General features: G+C 42.5%; 3 protein-coding genes across 6 annotated transcripts in view; 1 reads left to right on the forward strand and 2 right to left on the reverse strand.

Moving 5' to 3' along the window:
• Positions 1-7834, reverse strand: part of adamts6 (ADAM metallopeptidase with thrombospondin type 1 motif, 6) — a 64068-nt gene extending 56234 nt beyond the window's left edge. For both annotated transcript variants that reach the window (XM_035626797.2, XM_035626792.2), the window contains exons 1-6: positions 7274-7834; positions 5285-5702; positions 4793-5181; positions 3091-3265; positions 2215-2438; positions 1622-1705 (exon numbers count right to left, since the gene is read on the reverse strand). In XM_035626797.2, coding sequence (XP_035482690.1) covers positions 1622-1705; positions 2215-2438; positions 3091-3265; positions 4793-5181; positions 5285-5384 — 972 coding nt within the window. In that variant the 5' untranslated portion in view covers positions 5385-5702; positions 7274-7834. The remainder of the gene's footprint in view (positions 1-1621; positions 1706-2214; positions 2439-3090; positions 3266-4792; positions 5182-5284; positions 5703-7273) is intronic.
• A 3778-nt stretch (positions 7835-11612) lies between these two features.
• Positions 11613-14927, forward strand: LOC118300743 (placenta-specific gene 8 protein). The gene is made up of 5 exons (XM_035625424.2): positions 11613-11795; positions 12031-12136; positions 12908-13032; positions 14168-14276; positions 14410-14927. Exons 2-4 carry the CDS (start codon positions 12052-12054, stop codon positions 14270-14272), a joined length of 315 nt encoding a protein of 104 aa, XP_035481317.1. The 5' UTR covers positions 11613-11795; positions 12031-12051; the 3' UTR covers positions 14273-14276; positions 14410-14927.
• Positions 14928-15646: 719 nt separating this feature from the next.
• On the reverse strand, positions 15647-22579 carry cops4 (COP9 constitutive photomorphogenic homolog subunit 4 (Arabidopsis)). Of its 3 annotated transcripts, XM_035625422.2 has the most exons (11): positions 22418-22579; positions 20970-21049; positions 20707-20858; positions 20493-20596; positions 20250-20403; positions 19973-20123; positions 19709-19879; positions 18371-18516; positions 18103-18187; positions 16406-16470; positions 16165-16306 (listed from the first exon to the last, which is right to left on the reverse strand). In XM_035625422.2, the coding sequence occupies exons 1-10, from the start codon at positions 22489-22491 to the stop codon at positions 16433-16435; spliced, it is 1155 nt and encodes a 384-aa protein (XP_035481315.1). In that variant the 5' UTR covers positions 22492-22579; the 3' UTR covers positions 16165-16306; positions 16406-16432. The 3 variants fall into 3 exon arrangements, with proteins under 3 accessions (XP_035481313.1, XP_035481314.1, XP_035481315.1); XM_035625420.2 differs by lacking the exon at positions 16406-16470 and having other exon boundaries at positions 15647-16306; positions 18371-18486; positions 22418-22570; XM_035625421.2 differs by lacking the exon at positions 16406-16470 and having other exon boundaries at positions 15647-16306; positions 22418-22570.
• Positions 22580-24039: the final 1460 nt, after the last annotated feature.

Raw genomic sequence — 24039 nt, forward strand, 5'->3', positions numbered from 1 at the left:
ATCCAACCACACGATACTACACAATACAGTCACTTCCAGGGCATTACAATATCATATTGTATCGGATAATAAGGTATTGTGCTGTATCATGTATGTATGTGTGTGTGTGTGTCTGTGTGTGTGTGTGTGTGTGTGTGTGTGTGTGTGTGTGTGTGTGTGTGTGTGTGTGTGTGTGTGTGTGTGTGTGTGTGTGTGTGTGTGTATTGTTGTGTCAAGTCAATTAAAGTGTATCATATTGTAATGTGATGTCACATTGGATTATGTCATTCCCTTTTGCGCCATGTCATATCCTGTTGTATTGAATCCTATCGTATTGTGTCAGGTCATGTGACAGAATACAATTCATGGTTTCATATCGTATTGTGTCACATCATAAACTCTACAGTACAATACAACATACCAAACAACTTGAAGATTTTCATGGGGAATTCCTGTGGACTGATTGACAGTAGTTGTAGTAGTGCATAAGCAGTATATTTCTAGAAAAATCCTATCAAGCATATACCTCCATGGCATATGATATGATATGATAGGATAGGATAGGCTAGAATAGAATAGGGTATAATATGATATGATAGAATATAATATGACGTGATATTGTCCAATAAAGGCAAGATTGAAAAGAAAGTGACACTGAACAATCATGTGCTGACAACGCTGACAACCACTGAACCGCTCCAGCCGCATGAGCAGAATGATTGTCTGGATGAATTATCTGGGGGAGGACTGAACTGGGATCAGAGGGAGGATGAGAACAAGTTTTTGGAAGAGCTTACAGTTTTTTGTATTTGATTTACACGTATGTACAGTTCTAGCAAAACAATTTATAGCAGGAAATGAGAGACTCCATTTCAAGTAGTGGCTGAAATGAAGAAGTGGAAAGAGGAGAAGCGGGGAAAGAGGGATGGTTGAGGAAGTGGTAGTAGATTCTGCAAAATGAATCTACTTCTATTAATGTACTAGGTTCATTTATAGTAAACCACGACATTGTCAGCTGTAGATGCAGTGCTGAAGTCGGCTTGCCCACTAGGATTAATTACAACGCAATACTGAACAGCTCAGCAGCACGTCGGTGATTCACTTCCAACAATATGTTTAGTAGCTGAATTTTCTATTGACTTCATCCGAAACCAGAACTGACGGACTAATACTTCCTTCCTTGTGGATCAAAGTGCTACTCCAGTTAACATGAAAACTTGTTTTCTGGACCCGATGCTACATAGAGAGCCCCTGCGAGCTCCCTGAGGGGAAAAAAAAAACAGATGCTAGGAAGACACTGTTTCTCCCATCACACACACACGATAATCCTCGGTTGAGGCTCCCTGAGGGAAGAGGCCTGAGTACATCTTCTATCTTAAGTGGTGGCCATATGGTGAATAGTCTCTCCTCTCTCTCCCCTACAGCCATGGCGATCACAAAAAATACTGCAGCTAAGTCACGCCAAGCGTATCAGTTATTAACTCACTACAGGTGAGGTCACAGACACTATTAAAAAAAAAAAAGCCTCATGGTAATAACTGTAATACTGCATGGACGGTTCAAAGTTAGTGAAATTAAAAAAAAGCAAAACTGTGACATTGAGAAGAGTCTTGGGCAGAGGGAGATTTTTTTTCTGTCTTACCTGATCTTCAGTCAGAACAATCAGCCGGGTCACAATAATGTTCACAACATTTCCTAGACTGGCATCACGGTAAAGTTTGGCAACCTGACCTCCAGAAAAGAAGAAAAGACACAAAGTCAGACAAATTGTGTCCATATGTCGAAACATCCAGCCAATTCCTTCATTGAGTACTTTCATTGGCACGACGGCGTGAGCAATCAGTCGACAGAAAGTTAATCAACAACCGTTTTGACAACTGAATAATCACTTTTGTCATTTTTTAAGCAAAAAGCTAAATATTTGCCTATTCAATCCCCTGAAATCTGAGTACTTCATACAGAGCATTTTTTGTAATAAGTTTTGGACAGTTAGTCTAACAAAACGAGACATTTGAAGACATTTAACTGTGCTGTTAGAAATTATAATATATATACACACAAAACAATTACCTGAAAAATGTATAGATTATTGTAAAATGTATTGCTAGATGCCACCCTGCTCATTACAATACATATCCACTGACTAAATGTGACACAATTGGACCCAACTTAAACTGTATGATCAGCAGTATGGTAGAAAACATCGACATGACCAAAGAGTAGGCTCAAACTTACAATATTCATTACAGACAAGATGTAGTGCTCTATGTCTTTGCGTCCGTGGTAACCGACCATCATTTTATCAGCGACCACTAGCGTCTCCACAAAGCGCTCAGAGCTGACAGAGCGCCTCTGTCTGTGAGTGCTGGTCGGCCGCTCGCTGTCATTTTGGGGAACAGGGGACGAGTGGACAGGGGAAGGTGTGTTAAACTGGCATGGTGCACTGCTTTTAATGAGGTCTGTGAATGACAGGGAGACAACGACGGGTTATGGTGAATTATGAAGCAACAATCTACACACCAAAATAACGATGCATCATCTTTTTGGGAGAACTGGTTTGTGTGTGGTTGATGCACATTGGGAATCTGCCCCTTTCAACCTTGCGGCTAAAGCCTTTGCTTTATGACCCAGATGCTCTGGGAAAAAGCTATAAGGTGGTACATGTCGGGGCATGCTAGCTTCCTGGCGATGACAGCCTTTGCTGTTTCTTATAAGACCTTGGCCCAAATACCTAAATATCCACCTGGTTCTTTTTCCAATTTTGTCATATCTCAACAGCCACAGTATTTTGGGGCATTGGGTTGTCTATGTTTCAAAACCTGGACCAATGAGTATTGTTTATATAAATAGGATTTGTGCTTCAATAAAAGTCAGAGCCAAGTCCCCTTTATGCAGTGAAGGGCTTTTTTATGAAAGCTGGAGGGAGACTTTCTGTTACAGGTTGAAAGGTGTCCAGGCCAGGAGCAACTATAGCACACAAGAGGCCCGGTCATGTCTACCAGAACCTGGGCCTAGAACCAAACCAGCACTTCCTCTAACCTGCTATGTATAGTTATTCCTTTACGTCAGTTCCACCCACACAGAGTCCAACCCAGATGGAGGTTCACCAACCTGAAATGCCACAGCTGAACTCCTGGCTATGCTCTTGCGGCGAGGGAATGGCAGACATTTTATAAATAACATGTTGCTGTGCTTCTTCCAGGTTCCATTCACTGGAGGTGGTGGAGGATATGTTCTTTAATGGCTCTATTAAATACTGCTCTTCCTCCGTTGTTATAACGCCATGCTTGTGGGGGAGACAAATCAATGAGAGAAACAGGTTACAAAGACAGGCAAACATCAGTACTGGATGCATAAATCTTAAGAAAGAAAGCAAACTTTGTATTCAACATGATTGAATACTAACAAAAAAAGAGGAATAAAATCCTGTCGCCATTTGCAACTACGCTAGTAACTAAATGTGACTGGGACTCAATGCTGTAAAAGTTTGACTGCAGTGATACAACTAGAAAGTTGAAAGAATTATAAAATGGGTGTTGGTGGGTTTTAAGGATAGAAATTGCAATGATGAAATCATTGTTTAAGTTTGCTAAAATCAAGGAGGTTTAAGGTTGTCATAGCAACTGGTGCATTGAAGGTTTATCTGAGAATGAGGAAATTAAACATTCTTTTCTGAGCGTTCTTTACATATTGTGTCTCTTGCAAGCCTCACAAGTGTAATATAGCTGGCGTACCCCCTTAAATAACTAATCTATGTTTATTGATTTAATATCCTCTTCCTGTTTAAGCACAAACGCTAATCACTAGGGTGCAGACGAATTCAAGAACCGACACAAGGACCAATAGAGTCCCTTAAAATTAGGTCGAACAAAACAATGGTTTGACTCTGTGAAACGCACAATGACAGCAATCGCCCCCACATCACACTAGCTAAGAGAAACATGTTGGGATTTTTAATAGGGTGTGATGTCAAGATCTCAAACTGTGCAGATTGCTGATTACATTAAAATACAGACACAGTTTTGTCCATTTTTGGTACTCTTAGAAAAAAGGGCAAACACTAATTCAATTTATGATACTTGATGTAGGTCTTGCCAACACATTTGGCTCCACGTTTTCTCCACATGATTACATTTGCCAATAAGAAGCAGGGCCCTTTTTTTCCTTCTTTAGAGTTATTCTGAAGCAGGGGGGGGGGGTAACAGCTATTAAAATAACTTCCAATTCCTTGAGTAGCAAAGAGAAGCTGGACAGTCACACAGTCTGTGGATAAAAGCCTGAGGACTAAAAGCTTAGACAGGATAATTAGATGCCTTGTTAGTGGTGGTCAGTTTTGCTTTTGAAAGGAGCACTTCGAAAATGAGCTAATATCTATGATTTAGACACTTTGTTTTACAGATCACAAAAGGGATCAACTAAAGAAATGTGACCTGAACTTCCGAGGCTTTAAAATTTGTGCCTAAAGTGTGATCTTTAATGGACAAATTGTAAAGAAAAGCCCTGATTCAGAACACTAACTGATCACTGTGATGATGTGATTTCTCTACATGAGCATCACCTTGCTCCGAGACGCCTGCCAAGTGGAAAGAGGCCAAGATCGTGTTAGGCAAACTACAATTGGTCTAATCCCTTGGCACTGCGTCTGAAAGATTGGCTGACATGAGAGCAGCGTAAACTAGGAATATATTCTGACATTATTCTTAGAAGGGGTTTGCCTGAGGTAAGCTGTGTGAACTCTTTGTGGCACAACAGGCTGTTAGAGAGCGCGAGCCGATCACTTTTAATAACAACTTAAATGCCACATTGCACTCACCAGGCCCTTGCAATTGCTGAGCGCCACTCTGGTCGTGCTGTGCTGATTCCACAAGAATCCGACATAGTGACAGTTATCTACCACGTTGTGACGCCACTCCAGCCCTTCTTTGCCCCAATACTCCACTGTGAAATGTTTCGACACCAGGTGGGGGTTGAGTGTCAGGTTTAAGTGAAAGTTCTTTCCATAGGCTGACAGTTTGTAGAACAGCCGGGACTCCGGAGGGTCGGGGTCCAGCGCGGGCACTGGTCCCATTATGGGGTCCACCGCCCCTCGTCTCCGTCGGCCCGGCCGGTGGTGCTTCACAGTGTAGCTCGGGAGCTCGCCGTTCTCGTCCACCCGCATCGGGACAGTCAACTGGTAGTGCTGCAGGTAGGACAGGAACTCCTCTTTTACGGGAGAAGGGAAAGGAAAGAATGGAGAAGAGAAGATGTTGTGATATAACGGACATACTGTTACAATAATCGTCCTGTCCACCTGTCTACACCATACCTTGGGAGTCGTGCGAAGGTCTGTTGGCGCTTTGGAATTCAGAAGCAGCCATCACCACCAGGCCCAGTGTCCAAGTCAGTGTCTTCCACAAAATTTCCATAATTCAGCGAAAGATGTGACATGGGGTGGGGGTAGAGGGTGCTACAAACGGGTTAAAAGCACTCGGTTGGTCCAACGCCACACCATAACAAGTCCATGGTTTGTCTCCTTCACTTAAATGTTCTCGTGGTGCTCGAAGGCTCATCCGGGTCTCAGATTTCTCCTGAAGGCGAGCACTTCCACATCTCACTGGCCTCTGAAATCATGTCAGCAGCTCATAGAAAAACACCATAATCCATCAGACACAGTCACTCTCAGGTGTAACTCCAAACAGGAAGCTCTATATTGGGAACTTGTCCTGACCGATCCATCTGCATTCCTGTGGAGAAATCAATCGGCGGTTCAATTATTGGCGTTAGTGCTCGCTCAAGACTCTTTTCTGTTGTGAAGTTGAAACAAGTAGTTGATTAATCGACTGGACGATCAGCTGAAAATTAACTAGCAACTATTTTTAGTATTATATTAATAGTGTTCAGTTAAAAGCAAAATGCCAAACGTTCAGAGGTTCCAAGTGCTCAAAAGTCAGGATTTGCTGCTTTGGCATTTTCCACTGTCTTCTGAACTTTCTTTTTTAAACATCGCTTAATCCACGAATGATTGGCAGATGAATCAGTAACGCAAAATAAGGAGACAACTATTTTGATTATTGACTAATTTGACATAGATTTTCTCAGTTAACCCAACAAAAATGTCACGGAATCGTAAAAAGAAAACAAAAAACACCAATTCAACATCACACAACATCTTGGAATTGCTTTACCAATCTGACCAACACTCTAAAAAACAGACAAATGTGGTAACAAAAAGTAGCATATCTTCACAATGGATTAAGCTGGAAGCAGAGAGAGTCGACTAATTGATTAATCAATTCATTTTTTAGGGCAAAGGAAAATAGTAGTTGTAAGTTCTAGGCTGTGGTCAATGAATGAGAAACTGTCACCAAGTGAAGTTGAGTGGCACTGTCTTAGTCGCCACGTCACTGAACTCCAACATTTGATTGGCCACTTCAAGGACACAATTTACTGTCTATAGAGACATTTCTGCAAGTGATCCGCTGGAGATGACAGCTCACTGTCCAGCGGCCTTGTGCGCGCGCGCGCGCGTGGCGTTTTTCCCTTTTCTGTTCAAACGCGGATCAACAAGTGCAACCGACGCGTAAAAGGGCAGAGGAGACGCATCGATCCGGGCAGCGCGAGGAGAGAGTTTTGTGCCGGTCTGTGGTTTTTCACTCACTGACGCGCCTCGCGGCCGCGTGCGCGGGCGACACCGCTGTAAACAAAAACGTCAGCGGGTCCGAGCGACGGAGGAAAAGTGGACGGGCTCCGAACGCAGCTGACAGCAGTCGGAGCGCGGCGGATCGGCTGAGGTCCGACCGACCCCGAGCTCCGGAGCTGCGGCGGTGCAGACACACGAGACAGAGGAGCGCTACCCACTTGGCCACCCCGACCCAGACAGCTGGCGGCCGGCCCGTGTGCATTTCACCGGTACCTCCGAGACGCGCCCGCTGACCCAAAACGCACCGCGGCTGTCAAGAAGGTTTCCTTTTTTTCTTCTCCTTTTTTTTGTGCGTGAAGGTCGAGCAGGCGGACGCCGACTGCAGACCTGTAGCGGTGCCGACCGGACACCCTTGCAGCAGCTGGATATATACCGTGCGTAAATGTTTCCAAAAGCACCACTTTTAGCCTTCGTTCGTGCCGCGCGCAAACGCCCACAACGACTCCGTCCGGAATACGAGCGGTTCACCTGGTTTGTAAACAATGTCCGCTGCCCTGAGAGGATTTAAAAGGCTCACGCGAATTCCCCCCGCCGCTGCCGACACACACACACACACACACACACAAGTCGCCCAATGCGCGCAACAGACGGGGAGTGTAATAGGAGACTCGTTACCATGCTCATCTTCATATTGTCCGCTCCGGTCCAAGTGTGCGGGGAGAGCTCAGGACAAAAGACTGCTCCGCGCACAGACCTCCCCAGCTCTCCTCCTCTCATCTCCCCCTGGACTCTGCCATCCTCCGGAGCTGCAGCGGGATTCTCCCCTTCGGTCCGGCAGCAGCAGTATCTCCCACCAGACACTGTCTGTCTGCGTCTCTCACACACACACACACACACACACACACACAGTCACACACACACACACGCACACACACAGAGAGAAAGAAAAAAGCAGCCTTTCAAAGTCTTGGATTGCCTCCAGGATCTATGTCCAAGCCTATCAGTCGTCTTTATGATCTAGACTTTGTGTTCTTGTTGTTGTTGTTGTTGTTGTTGTTGTTGTTGTGGTGGTGGTGGTGGAGGTGGCGGTGGCTCAGAGTGGCTTAAAAAGTTGCTTGAGGTCGCGGAGGCTGTTCCTGCCACCTCACAGACCTGCCTCGGACAGAAGAGAGCATGCACACACCAGCAGAAGTTGGCCAGGAGCTGCTCCTCCTCACTACGCCGCAGAGACCGGGTATGTCCCAGTCCCGGACAGCTTCGAATTGGCAGCTTTTTTTCTTTCTTTCTTTCTTTTTTTTTTTGCGGCGGCGGGGGGGTGGGGGGTGGTGGGGGGGGGGGGGGGGGGGGGGGGGGTTGACGTCAGTGCAGATGTTCCTCTCTCCCATCAGCTGAGCTGTGCGCATGTGTATCAGTGCTATGTATGAGTGCTAGTGTATCTATGACGCTTTACCCTTTAAGAGTCGCGGGAGGGGGTTATATATTCTATACATACATACATATAAATGTATACATATAAACATATAGACATATATAGACATGTATAGATATATAGACATATAAACATACATGTATACATATACATATATACAAATTTGCATATGTACACAATTAGGCAAGTACAAGTACATCTACCTCAAAATTGTAATTGCTAAGCCTGCATGTGTGTGTGTGTGTGTGCATATATATACACACACACACACACACATGTATACATATAAACATATATACATATATACACATATAAGCATATATATACATACAGTATATACATACATGTATATACGTACATATATATATATATACACTTTTACATATGTACTGGACACAAGTAGGAAAGTACAAGTACGCCTACATCAACATTGTGATTGCTAAGTGTGTGCATGTCTGTATGTATGTATATATATATATATATATAAATAAATAAACCAATGTGATTGGTAACTGAGGTTACTAATTACTACTGATTTACAACTGCTTAGCAGTTACAATTTTGAGGTAGGCCTACTTGTACTTGAGTACTGTACTTGCACTTGACTATTATTCGTGCCACTTTATACTTCAGCTGTACCTCATTCCAGAGCCACAAATTTTACGCCCCAACATTTCTTTCACAGTTGTGACTGTTACTGGTGCTTCAGAAATTTACACTTTATTGTCTAAAAAGTACAATAAGAGCTTATTAAATATGATGCATGGTTATAAATCAAACTACCAAACTGTATATACTGTACTGTACAAACAGAGCCTAAACGATTATAGATTAATCAATAAGTAATAATAGACTTCTGGAGAGAGATTGACATTTTGATAATCATTAAAGTCGTTTGGTTCAGTTTCCCGGATGTGAAGAGCTGCTGCCTCGTCTTTTGATTATTTCAACTATTGTATGATTTAATCTTCTTTCATTGATGTTGAGGCTCGGATTGTCAGTTGGTCAGTACAGTAAAATACTGCTTAAACATGAATGCATCAGCAATAATAATCAAATGACATACTATGGAATATGAAATAATATAATGCTTACAGGATCGACTTATTTTGTTTCCTCCGAAAGTACAGTAGTGCCGTAAAAAGTATAATAATTCCCCCTGAACTGTAGCAGAGCACAAGTATAAAGTTGATTAACATGGAAATTCTTGAGTGGAGTATAAATACTTAAGTTCCTAAGTACAGTACTTAAAGGTAAATGCACTTTTTTATATTATATCCCTGTTGACTTAAGACTCTTGAAATGAAAATCCGAATCTACTTGGAGCTGCTTGTCACATTTTAGATGTTTATCTTTTATTGCATATAGACAACTGTATATGAAGTGATTAAAACCAGCTCCACCTCCAGCAGCTTCAACAGTAACATGCTGCTGAAGCACTGATGCATCGATATTAACAACTACAACAAAGTATTAATCTATTAATGACTTACAATATATCAGTCAAAGCCCTTATTTCTGCATTACATGTACGCTTTGCTGACAATACGTTTCCGGAGTTGGATTGCAAATACTTTTACTTGTGAATGAGTATTTCTTTTTCATATTTACATCACGGTATTGATACTGTTACTGAGAATAGAATAGAATACTTCCTCCACCACCCAAATTCAGGGTTAGTGCAGAAGTATTGATGATAAAATGTACATCATGTATAAAAGTACTTGTGCAGTGTTATTACATTATTGATAACTGATTATTTAACTCTTGCAGTTGGTCGAGAGGACAAGCTCATTTTATATATCTGTAGAATCCTGTTTTATCAAGTGATCAAAGTTTGTTTCTGAAAAGTAACACAAGCAACAAGGTAAATGTAATGGGGTAAAAAAGTACAATACAGTTATCTCAATATAGAGCGGCATTAAATTGAAATACTCAACTAAAGCACAGGTAGACTTCTAAATTGTACTTGGTCAAATGTACTTTCCCCCACTGGTGAACAGTAACAGTGATGTTCTGCAGAATAGACGTGGCGGATGATGAAATGAGCGACAGAAAATGATCACCCAGCAACCACAAATATAAACAATGAACAAAACTAACATATCCTGACATTTGTTTGGCACCAACTTTGAATTTAACAAATGAAATCTGATGTCATGCTTAAATAAACAATATACACGGGTTTGACTGACATCCACTGTGTAGTATCTTGAAATAATCAAATAAATCAAAGTATCGGGCTTCTCAGAATACACACATTTACTGGCAATGAGGAATCTGGTGTGAAAGTTTGATGTCTAAAACAGTGGATATATTCGCTCTGGGGAAAAGCTCAAGTATTTTTCGTAAAGGGTCTGCTGTCGTGTAGACTAATGGCAACCCCGTGCATTTCGGTGTAATTTAGCCCTCGTCTATCTTTAGTCTGTCGGAAATTGAAAATCATGCCTATTCCCGAGTTGCAGTCACAGCTGCTCATTATGTGGGAGCCTATATCATTACAGTAGGGTCGTCATTACTGTGCTCCTCCTGCACAGCCCCAGTGGGTGGCAGCTGGACGGTGGGAAGCAGCGCCACCGTGTGTCTGAAAGGAGCATAGCAAGGGGTCTCCAAAGTGCAACGCTTGATCCGTTTTTATTTTGTTTTTAAGAGAGAACCACCATCCTAGATATACAATGACTAAATTACATTCAACTCTTAAAGCCGCGTGCTCTTTGAAAATGTCAGTTCCCATCACTGGCCACTCTTCTCTGCTGCCGCGGATCACGACCACGTGTGTCAGCCGTATAGACTCAGTCTGTCTGAGTCAGAATAAATGTTCAATAAAGGCAGAGGAAAAATCACAGTGTCACCATTGTTCAGCAGTGGTAAAAAGATATTCAGACAAGCAATGCCACTCAATGTTGGCAAAAGTACATGAGTACTATCAGGGATTCTGGTTTCTTTGCTCCCCTATGACAGTAAACTAAATATCTTTGGTGTGTGAACAAAACAAAACATCATCTCAGGGTTTTGGGAAACACGATCGTCATTTCTCAACATTTTATGGACCAAACAACTAATCGATTAATCGAGAAAATAATTGGCAGGTTAATCCTGCCTACTTCAAGTACAATGTACAAATGTTGTCAGAGCTTTTCCTATTGCGACGTGGCAGCATATTTGCTGTGGAAAAAAAAAGGCTTATTATAATTACAGGTGGTTCTTAAATAATATCTCATGCTAAATAGCTTTACTTTTGTCCAAATCGGATCTCTGCGAGACAAGTACACAACGGTCCATGAGAAATCGACGAGAAAAGGGTCACGCTCTGAATTTCTCCGTGTTCATTGTGATCATTTATTATCAGACCGTTGGTATGGCTGCTGATATTATAATTAATTTGCGGCACTAATTATACTACACACGATATTATTCGAATTCTAGTTGCAATAGATGTAATCAACGATTCTTTGAACTGTGGAGTTCAAGCTGCATTTTAGGGAAGCAGAAGTTGAACTAACGTTACAAAGGGAAACGATAGAGCGGGTGTAAAAGGGAACAGAAAGGCCAGATGAGGTTTATGGTGAGGGCTGGGTGTACAGGAGGTGTGTGTATCCAGGTGACCTCTTTGCCGGAAATATCAATGCACAATAAAACTGTGGTGAAGTAAAGAAATCACATTAGTCTCCTGCTTTGATCAGTTCTAAGGACTCACATTGCCTCACTGTCTCAGTTCGTCGTCCAGGAGCCTCCGCCGTCACCGTTCTCCTACTCTCCAACCATCTGGTAAGGTTTACCTCGTAACGACGGCCCGGCTGGGAAATCCCAAAAGGGATTTACTTCACTGCATGTTCCTTTTTCCTTATTGTTTGATGTTCAAAAGAGGTGTAATTTATGGTTATCTCTGCTGGGGACGATTCACAAGTAATGACCCCAAAAAGGGGCCACAACTCTTTCAGCGTGAGGCTCACGACAGCCGATAAGAACTAACACCAGCGACGAAACCTTTTCATCCCCACAGAGAGAAGTTAATATCCCGATCATGGCTGTGACCAACCAGCCGGGCAGATACGAGCCGTCTGACTTCCAGACGGGCCTGTGTGATTTCTGCGATGACTGTGGAACCTGTAAGCATTCAGCAATATGTAGAAGGTTAAGACTACATTCACGTGCAAGATGCAGGGTTTTTTGTCCTTTTCGGTATCTGCATTTGTTTGCCAGTGTGCACCGATACGAAAACTATAATTTATCTGGACAAACGATGCAAAAAAAGTTGTGCATTTATGTTTAGATTTTAGGTAAATAAATATGTTGTGTTAGGTTGGATTTCTGTTTTCTTTTTATCTAGTTAATTATAATAAAGTTTATGGCTTAAGTATAACATATCAAGCGCCAATCACATTTCTTTGTCATAAGGTTTGATAACGTTATCTTAGGAATCATAATATATAGCTGCTATGTCTGTATCAGAATTTTATTTTTTTGGGGGGGGCCCATATCGGCCTTTTGGAGCCCACTCCACTCTACACCTCCCACTTACAACTGCATCTCTAGTAAAGCACAAACGGAAAAGCTTCTGGTGCCATGTAATGATGCATTCAGGGTCTTGCACAAGCTTCCGAGAGGGACGAGTGCAAGCCGCATGTCTTTGACCAGTGACGTTCCCACCTCTCATTCTGTGTTGAGGAATTTCATATATTAATTCATGTGTCGATTAACCGGGTTAAAATTTTGACCATAAAGGGCCTGAACTGAACTGGGACTGCACTTGGAATTTGTTTTAATCAATGTGGAGTGTGATGATATTATTTCTGTATCATTGTTCTGTATTTATTCTTATGTTTCTGAAAGTAATTAATGCATTTCTCTTGGCTCTTGCCTCTTGCCTCTTGCCTCAGGCTGCTATGGTCTGTGTTGCTACCCGTGCCTGGGCTGCTCCATCGCCAGTGACATGGACGAGTTCTGCCTGTGTGGTCTGAGCATGTCCATCCGCAGCGTCTACAGGACCAGATACAACATCGGCGTAAGTGTTCAGCCGGCTGACTGCAGGACCCCCTGCTGACAATGTCATAAAAACAGCAACAGAACAGTTAGGGAGCCGAGCATGACAGGACTACTGTAGATTATGGCACCTGTGCAGGTGTACGGCGGAACAAGATGCACTATTATTAGATCAACGTTGACACATCAATGCTTCAGCAGCATTGTTTGACCTACTTTTAGATTTTTAGAGATTGATCATTTAGTCCAGTGTTTCCCCAATTTCCCAAGGGGTCGGGCAGATAGCGCTGGGGGAGAGGGTGTTACACAGATCTTTTACATTTTCTCTCAACCTTTTCTCTTCGGAACATAGTCAGGTGCCAGTATGAACATGCAGTCAGTCCTGTCCCAGCTGGTTATTAAAAGATCCCTTTACCTTAAAAAGAAAATGTTTTTTTCCCATGTTTTCTGTGGATGGGAATGTTGGTAGGTTGTGTCCACTGGTCCAACACTTTGGTCTGGGCTAAAACACCTCAACCAGTATTTGGATGGATTAGTATGACATTTTGTTGATACAGGTTTGGTCTCTAGAGGAAGAATTCCCCGATCAGAACCATCATCAGGTCGAAGATTTTTGTCTAATACTTGTGCTTTGTATGTTAATACCAAACAAAAATTGTGAACAACAATCAGCAAGCATCAGCATGTCCCAATATTAAATCATAAAAGTATTAAAGAGGGTGTGTGTGTATATATGAGTATAAAGTATATGAGCCTCACATTATGTTTCAGTTGAATTATGACACAGATGGTTTTCATGGTTTACAGCCCTTAGAGAAGTTGACATAGTTGGAGTCATATGTTCACACCTACATTAATAAAAAGCCCAAATGTCCCTGTTTAGGGACGCGTAAAGGATTATCTTATCTTACCAAAGACGAGGGAACTTCCTATGTTTGATTGCATCAAACATTTCTATTCTGCTATTTCTGCTATATTGTCCACGGTGCTGCTGTAACGACCAAATTTCCCCATTGTGGGACGAATAAAGGAATATCTCATCTTATCTTATGTTATCAGCCCCACCCGGTCCAACAGACACTCCTCATTTACTGTACCTGCGTAAAACCCTGATCCGGTGTGAATCCCCTCCTCAGAGTGACTCTTTGCGTTCCCAGGGGTCACTGTGTAAGGACTTCATGGCGGTCATGTGCTGTCCCTTCTGTGCCACCTGCCAGCTGAAGAGAGACATTGACCGCAGAAAGGAGCAAGGCACTTTCTGAAGGGGTGAGCGTCATGGACACACACACACACACACACGCAAAGCTCACAGCGCTTCTACCGCCTCATGACGAATTCTGTTATTTTCACGTTTGTGGAGCTGTCGGAAAATCACGTTGTTTCCCTTTATGCCGTCTAGATGCTGCTGTGACCCTGAAGAAGTAGTGAATCCGCTGGACTGCTGTGTTGATGATTCAGCCCATCCTTTTTCTGACGCACTCATTTCTTGATTAAGTGGTAAACTGCATATTATGTTTTTAAGCGGCTATATTTGTGACCTTTTTTTTTTTTTTTTTAGTATGAGCTATAATCCTCTCGGGTCAATGACATTCACATCTTCCAGCCAGTAAAACATTAGTCGGCTGTGGCGCACCTCGACGATGGAGAACAAGCGGCGGGTTTTACGGTTATAATAAAAATCTAATTATATCTGTGTGGTCCTCAGCAGTGGACTGACGTGGCGGAGATTGCTGTTGACTTGAATTGCGCAGCGTTGCCACGAGGTTGAAATTTTGTGACTGTCAGTTATGCCAGTCACATCAGGGTTGGAAAATGTGAATTAAACCCAAACCCGAGGAACTTCTGATCTAGACGCATAATGCTTGTAATGTTTTTAGAAGTTAAACATTAATAAAATAACTTTTAGTTTCAAATAGTGCAGGTAGTCCCTTGTTTTTCTTCCTCTACCTTGATTGTGGAAAAAACTCCAGCATAGTCTATTCCTGCATGATTAAAACCTGGTTTTAGTTTTGGTTCTCCTCCACCAGCAGGTCAAATCTTCAACGTATCCTTAGAAACGTCTCAACGTTATTTTGTACAGATATTGATGGCTCCCAGATGACGGCTGCATCCCCATTTCGTTGTGACAGTTTCCGGGCTCTCGTTTTTTTTCGCCCTCTGGTTCATTGGCAGCGTTTGGTGGAACAACTAAATATAACTGCTCTAAGATAAAGCCACATGCAGTGTAGCAGGACAGATGTTTCATGTGTTCTTAGTAGCTCTTAGGCTTTTCTTTTAACTTTTGTGGGTCTATGACAAGTTGCCTTTGCAACAAAGACAATACATATTCGTAATTTGTTGGTTGGGGTTTCTGGAATTTGTAAATAATAAAATCATTACTTTACAGGAGACTTACAATACAACAATTATGATACAATTTTTTCACCGTGTGCCCCTTTAGCCTGAGTGGATCTGGTAAATCACTGACCTCATGAAGTGTGCCAGAAAAAAGTGTGTCCGATAAAGAAGCTTGTAGAGTGCATTACGTGATTTCGCGCATGAATCCTTTTTTTTTTGTATTGTGTCAGTGAATTGCCACTGAAACAGATAATGAGCTTAAACGACATGACCCTGATGCATGAACGATTTCTCTCGGCTTTGAATTTAATTTTCTTTACTTAAATTTCATAAGGGTGGACCAAGACATGTACATGACACAAAAAAAACGACTTGACAGATGCTTTTTCACTATGTTAACTTTAAAAAACAATCTTTTTGAATTCGAAAGCGTAAATTGTCCGACTTTTCTATCTTGCCACTTGTTTTTATGATCTTATGACATGGGAACTATATCCAAAGTCTTAGTCAAAAGTTGCATAATACCTCCCCCCTGCCATTTCACCTGTGCCAGACACAAATCTGAAATGTTAACATTGAAATATTATCCCTGTGGGTTAAGGTAATAAAACAGCGCTCTCTGAAAATTTAGCAAAAAGAAAGACATCTCAGACCAGTGATGGTGACACCAGTAGGTTCTTCATGGCCACGTCCGTTACTGGGAATCAAGCAGAGGTGATGTTGTTGAGCAGGCAGTTGAAACTTTGAGACGGGCTGAGAAATGCATTATTTGGATAATTTTTTTCTTTTTGTTGTTTTTTTGGGGGTAGGGTAGGGTGGTAATGTTCACTGGGTCATCTGGGATTCCATAGCCTGTGCGGCCCACTCTGGAGCGGCCTGACGGATCTTTTCTAGGAGGTTGTTGACTTGGAAACACAGAGACTGGATCTGTTTGTCCCAGGTAGGAAGGGGCTCGCGGGCTGCCGGAGATCAAAAGGACACATCGGGAGATTAGGAGCCAAACACACGACACATTTCACGATACAGAGTTTACATGAGTGCTTCGGCTGCTCCCTCACCGCACTGCCCTGGCAGTATATAAGGTTTCATTTCACTCCTGCTTGAAGAGGCTGCCCTCTACTGGCTGCAGATAAACATATAGTTAGTTATTGAGTTTATTAACTCAAATAATCTCAAATTAAACAACATAGGATGTAATTTGACAGAATCAAGTGAAAACATTAGGTCACATTCACCCATTCACACACACATTCATACAGTGCTGCTATTTATCGTGGTTTTTCTGTCACATTCATACACTGCCGTCAAAGGCAATAAAGGGTAAAGTGTCTTGCCCAAGGATCAAACCACCGACCCTACGGTTTGTGGGCGACCTCTCTATTTCCTGAGGAATAGCAATGGACAATCAATCCAGATTTTAGTTCAAATGTCTTGGATTTGCTGCTGGTTGTATACTCCAGTCAATCTGACTATAAATTAGCAGATCATCATGCATGATGCCAAACTGATGATTTATCCTGAAATGTTTTTTGAAGCCTGTAATGATGGAAGCTCTTCCTCTAACAAACAACACAGTTTGGGTTGGGTAGGTCACTCCCGCCATGTAAAGGGTCTCGACCAATTTATGAGAAGCTGCGCATCCATACAAGACAGAAGAGGAGGGCATCAAAACTTTTTTTATGCAGAATGGGACATAATAATTAGCCGCTAAAAATATTATAGGTCTCATTAAACGTTTGCTTTTTCCACAACATGTAGTTCAAAAGGGGCCAGGGCACTTATACCTATACTCAGTGAATATAACAACGTGATCAGTTTATATATCACAGTGCCTGCACTGTAAAATAACAGATTTGCTGGCAATCTTTGTTAGAGCCCGTAACAGATGTCTTTTTTTAAAAACAAAATCAGTGAGAGGTGCAGAGTCACACAGGAGGAAGAAAACCACCCAACATGACTGAGAGCTTATGACGGTATCAACATGAAAAGTTGAACATGAAAAACTAAACAATGACTCCATTTACACCTGGTATCAATGTGTCTCCAGTGTCCACAGTGAGATCTGATTGCGATGTGATCTCTCTGTCCAGCTCACGTTCCATCCTCCTCGTTTCAGAAAAAACCCAGATGAATATATCGAAGAAGAAGAAGAACAGAGGATAGTGGTGGCTGTTTTTCCTTTCTTAATAAAGTGATGACTGAGGAGCGGACTGCTTCCTGTGTTTACTGGCTAATGGCTGCCGAGCAGCTGCTACCTTGCTGGTTTGGAATAGTCACACGGGTTCATTCATTATGCCCTCACAGTTGTTGTATGTAGATTTACAACACAACAGCATGTACAACTGTGTTCTTTTTGTTCATTTTGTGCGCTTCTTGTTATTTATCATCACTTTTTGTTGTATTTCCCTATAATTATGTCAGCTTAGTTTTTATTTTTTGGTATCGTTTGTTTTTCTTCTTAAGTTGAGGGAGGGTCCCTTGTATAAGCCTATGGCTTCTTGACCTTTCCTGACACATTGTTATTTTTTCATCATCTGGATTTTATGCAGTTGAAAATCAATAGATAAATTAATTCAATAAATAAATGTGTCTCAGGTGGATTTATACCTGTACAGTACTTCCATGTGGTCTACGTGTTGGAATTTAATGGATTGTAACTGGGAATTCAGACTTTTTTAAAGTTCTTTGGTCACTAACAATGCAAGGGAAAGTTCTGTTCATGAAACGTAAAAGCCCCCTGGCTGTCATTACTCACTCTCAAAGTGTACGATGCTGTCTATCTGGTCGATGAAGCCGTTCATGCGTCCTTCAGTGATCATCTGGGAAGCAATCTTCTCGGCCTGAAGACAAAAACAGAAATTAAATCTCCATGTACAACATGGAAAACGAACAAAAAAAAAGGATATTTATCACCAATAGTGCATGAATTCATTTAGGATTCAATCAGTTTCCTTATAGAGCAGAAAACTAGTTTGGATGCTATTATCTAATTTGTTAATCTGTTAATCTGATCCATGTCTCACCTTCGCTGGAGGGATTTCCAACAGTGCTCCTAGTTCTTCAAAAGTGATGTTGTTGTAGAGTTTACTGGCAGACAGGAGGTTGTGTTCAATCACAGCTCTGTCGAGGATGCTTGAGCCTGTGACGGAGTGTGAGAGGGGGAGACCCACTTTTAAAGCCAAACAATGTAAGCTTTTTCTTTTTCTTCTTTTTCAATTTACCTACCTTGTTGTCAGACGAGGGCCATTTGATGAAGAAAGAAACACAAATGTGCCCTGTACATTTACACATACTGAGGAGGATCGCACAATCATCATTATGGAGGGACTGACAACAGCGTCAGCTGGACAACTCTCTCAACTGACATCGACTCTCACTCCTCTGATGATGCTTCACTATTTGCAGGGATTTGGATTAACATTTAGATGTTCAATTCAAATGTTATCTCTGGTTTTCTTTGTGACCCTAAACTGTACAAGTGGTGTGTACAAAAGACCTGTCTTTCATATAATCTAACACCTGACCATATATGTTGGAGCCCGGCATCGGGCTGGCTACATGTTCAGGTCGGTGGGTTTTGACGAAAAAAAACTAGTGCTCTTCCCAAATATGTCGTCATCTGCTAATGATTAAAAATGTGACATAACTGGTTGTGCTGTTTTCACAAACGTCTTTTGGTCCCCATCTAGTTGTTTTTGAGGAGCTTGCCAAGTTGTGTCAGCTCGCAAAACAACTCACAAGCTAAACACGCAGTGAAAACAGAGACATGTAGCCCTTGATAGACGATGGACTTATTTTTTGGCTGATTTAATAGCCTCTTGACATTTGTACATCAGATGGGACAAAAAAATGTAATTCTAAAAAGCTGCAATAAAACCAGAGACATGGCTCTTCACTCACTGACAGTGTCTGCACTGTCCTAGACAGCATAACACAACCCCATATCATATATATTATATCATCTGTAATAATCAATTTAGGGTTGCAACGAAAGATTATTTTCATTAGCGATTGATCTGATGATTATTTTCTCAATTAATCGAATAGTTGTTTGGTCCTTAAAATGGTGAAACATATTGATTGTTTTGTTCGGTCCACAGATCAACGTTATTTAGTTCGCTGTCAAAGTGAAATCACATTTAAGAAGCTGAAATCAGAGAATTTTGCCTCTTTTTCTCTACTTCAAAATAGTTGAATAACTTAATAACCTATTAACCTTTGCTTGATTAACTGTTATAGCTCTAAATCAATCCAATACAATTTAGTAGACCGGCAAATATTCAAAGCTACAAGTCGGACACCAATGATAAAATGAACAACTCTTCAGGCTGAGTGAAGCCTTTTCAAATGTCTCTGCTCACCGTCTGCTGTGGTGGCCTTCTGGTGAGGCATCAGCATGGCAGCAAACTCCTGCAGCTGGTTTCCTCTGATGATCCGGTCCAGATACATCTTCTCCAGGATACCGTAGGCAGCCAGCTGCTGACAGCGCTCGTCCTTGAAGAGGGTGGCCAACATACGGGAACGCTGCTGGCCTAAAAACAAATTGGAACGTACAATAGTTCCGGTTTGGGACATTTACCATATTTTTGAAAACGTGAACCTAAACATATAAGTCTTGATGGTACCTGCAGAGGCCAGTATGGTGCAGTTAAGGGCGTGTTTCAGTGCTTCTAGACGTTCACTCTCGTGTACAATTGACTTATAGGACAGCTCGTTGTACCTTTGCGCAGCTTCAATGAACTTCCTCCTGAAGTCTAAGACTCTTGCATAGCACACCTAAGAAGAAAAACAGAATGAAGAATTTATCTAAATGACTAAAGGTGTTGTTCACTGCAAGGTCCCCTATAAAGTTGCTATCAAGATACAGTATGTGACCCTGAAATGATTGAGGCGATGGTGTACCTTGTAGTGTATCTGCAGCTGTTCGTTAGAGGACTCATTCTGAAGCAACGAGGCTCTGTTGATGTAGGCCTCTGCCTGCACTGGATCATCATCTTCTAAGTAAAGACGGGCAATTTTCAGGTACGTATCCAGCTTATAGTCGACATTGTATTGCCTAAGGAGAGACACAAAAAGCCATTTAAAGGTGTGGGATTGTCAAAAACATCAAAGACCAATCAATGAATCTGCCAGCAGCTTTCTTACTTTTGTCCCGTTTCCAGGGGAATACCGACTAAAACTTGGGCAGCGTTCCTCCAGTCTCCCTCCTTTTCATAAATAGTTGCTAAGTGCTGTCTGATTGAAGCTACCTGAGGACGTGTAAGAACATAATTTAATGATGCATTTCAATAAATGTCTAACTAGGCGCTGAACAAGAAATTCTCAACGGGGCTGTGTGAGAGTGAGCCGGGGCATTCACCTGTTCCTCGAAGGAGATGACCCTCGGCTGAATCTTTTCCAAGGTGAAGTGATACACTGCCTTGGCCGTGACGTCCGGCAGGCTGGGCAGGTGTGTGCAGAAATCGGTGAGTAGTTGTCTCGAGATGACAAGGCTGACATTTTCGTTGACCACTTTAAAAGAAAAGGTAGAAATGTTACGGAGAGATTGCCTGTTTGCGTCGAGATGTACTGAGCAGGCTGATGAACATGCAAATCACATGAAAGAACAAAGGCAGAGCATACTTGCTTCGACAAAGGCCTTCAAGGATTCCAGCTGATCTGCATCTGTGAAGTGAATGGCCTTGTCCAGAATTTGTCGATACCTGCAAAAGATGTTACAGGTTAGTCACGAAACCGCCTTTTTACCCGACAATTGGAAATCTAAAGGGATGAGAAATGTTGCATATACACATGTTCCCCGAACAAGGAATACAGCTAAAGGGGCAGGAAGCAGTTCTGAAGCGCTACACGTTCGGTGAAACCATCACTCCCCGACACGTTCAGAGACGTGCTAGCAAATGACGCTGGAGCTGCAACAGTTAATCGAAACAAAAAAAACAAAATCACAACACGAAACCGAACAAGAAAAACAAACACGACCATCATTTTGTCAAAACTGAGGTCCTGACTCTGAGAGGTCAAACTCAGCTTGAGGGACTGGGGAGGAAAATGGTCCTTCAATCGGTTGTTCAGGTTTTTCCGCCTGGTGGGAGGCGACCGACCGGACAGAGGAACAGGAAGCGCTCCGTCTCCTGGGGAAAAGTCGACGTGCCCTCCGTGTCCCTTGCCACAGCTGGGATCGACACGTGCAACCCTCCAAGATGGAGCAGTGGCCACGCAGACGGCTAAATGTCTAATGCGTCCCGAGGACATGATCGGAGTTCCCTCACAGTCTTGACTGTGTGTGTGTGTGTGTTTTGAGATGATTAGAAGGGGAATTGTTTGAACACCGACACATGGATATGACGCATTACCTCAAGGGCCTGACAGGGAGGACGGCGAGGTATCACCTGGGACTCCACGACATGACTGGATCAAGAAGCATCAGCTCTGCAGTCTTAATCTGTGTGTGTCGCGTGTGCCCGCCCACGTGAAGTGCGTCTGACTAACTTGCACCACTGAAGCACTTGGGAGTTGGATCGTCAAGAGCTCTTGGCTGAACCCTTGGCTGCGGACGCAGGTTCCTGCCAATGCTTTGGTTCCGAGCGTATCGGCGTCGCGCAGCTTCCTTCTGGCACTCGTGTTTTCTTTTTTTAAAACAATGATCAACTGTCATTTTCTTCATCATAGTCGGACGCACTCGATCTTCAGACGCGGCCGCACGCGCGGACAACGCGCGGCCGCGCGCACTCGCAGCCGAGTGACTGTTCCGCGTCCTTCTGTGTAGCCGGACAACGAGTAGCCCGTGAACTCTGACGTGGCGAAACGCACCCGAAGAAAAAAACCCCGCACGTCGTCGCAGTTCTCCTGCTCTGGCGCACAACTGCGGTTTAGTGTCGGTTCCACCGCGCGTTCGCCCTACGCCGATCTGTTTGGCTAACGCGGCTAGGCGGCTGGCTAACGTTAGCCTAGCTTAGTCCAGAGCAGCCATCTCACCGACAGCAGCGTCCGTGCCTCTTACACGTTTTGAAATAAAAGGCTCGAGTTGTCGGCGGCAGGTGACACGTCGCCGTGCACGTTGTGCTACATACTTGGCAGCGAGGTCTTTGTGGGATCCAGTGGAGTTCATCAGCTGTGCGAGCTCCTGCCGCACTTCGGTCGCCATTGTCGCCCGCTAAAGTGTCAACAAGCTGCGTCTGCGGCGGCTTCCTCTGCCAAGAGGAGAGCGCGCTCTTCCGGCCGGAGTCGTCCCGCAGGGGCGCGCGCGGCTCGGTCGGTCCTCGGGCCGGTAGACCACCGCCACCTGCGACCACGGTGGACTGAGGAATAATCAACAGAAAAATGCAGATGAATAAGGAACAAAAAACCCCATGGCAACTAACTGTAAACATTAATGTATGAAAATAAATAACCTGGGAGGTTTTGCTAGTTAAATCAAATTAACGAAATTCTTAACAGAATTCCCTAATTCCTTTTTTTTTTTTTTTACAAATGATTATTCATTAAAAAATAACAAATTATTACAGTCGTTTTGTTTCTTTCTGATGAGGATTCAATAGTTTCATAGGAAATAATGGTTTGCTGGCAACAAAATGGACATAGTAAATATTATGTTAATAAAACCGTTCGATAAATATATGTCATGTAAATAGATTTTGCAGTAATGCTTTAATGTTACTTTCACCAAAGTATCTCTTTCAACCCTAACTCTCTATTGATCCCCACTCTTCAACCAAGCAGTTGGCTACTACAGATCTGAAATAACATGTTGATGAGTTGATTGATTTGAAAAATATATTTTTCACTTATCAATCAATCAACTATTAAAGAGTTGATCAAGTTACTTCTCAAACTTCTTGCCCTTGAAAATAAGAAATAATCATAAAATACTTTTTGGTTGGTCGCAACCATACAGTTCTCTTGTGATAGATAGATAGATAGATGAACTTTAATGATCCCAAATGGGGAAATTACGGTGTTACAGCAGCAGGTATGAGTAACACAACATACCTAACAAAATGTAAAGAACTAAGAAAAAACAAGTGCAAAACTTCAAGAATCACAAAATATAGAAAAATAAGGAATATAAATATAAAGAATGTACATAAATGGTGCAATTGTATGTAATGTGCAATCAGTTACCAGTAATGGGCAATGTGCCAGAGGTGAGGTGTTCGTAAAGTCGTATGGCTTTTGGCAGGAACGATGTTCCTGTAACAGTTGTTGCGACAACAAAGCTGAATGAGTCTTTTGGAAAAATTGTTCCACTGTCTGTCCAGTGTGTGGTGGAGAGGATGGTCGGGGTCGTCCATGATAGATAACAGTGGAATAACACTTCCTTTCTGCAGTTTTCTCTGCGTCAATCACTTGGCATATGCAACAAAAAAATTGAAGCAACACAACTTTACAAGAAATGAGGACAATATAAACTAGACAGTCTTCTGTCTAGATTTTGACACATGGGTTCCTGTGCAAGACTAGGACCACAAATTGGAGAATCCATCACAGTTGATACTGTGCTTCAGGACAGCACAAACAGGTGCAGCTGGCTGGTTGTTGTTGTTGTTGTTGCACCTGTGACCCTTATTCAGATTACATTTCAGGAGGATATCTGCATGGTGCAATAGTCTCTCAACAAGATCCTCAGTCATCTCTGACAAGCAATGAAGTGTTTCTGTTGCAGCAACCTACCCTCACTGATTTGAGAGTAGAT

The sequence above is a fragment of the Scophthalmus maximus genome, chromosome 2 (assembly GCF_022379125.1).
Source record: "Scophthalmus maximus strain ysfricsl-2021 chromosome 2, ASM2237912v1, whole genome shotgun sequence".
NCBI classification, from domain to species: domain Eukaryota; kingdom Metazoa; phylum Chordata; class Actinopteri; order Pleuronectiformes; family Scophthalmidae; genus Scophthalmus; species Scophthalmus maximus.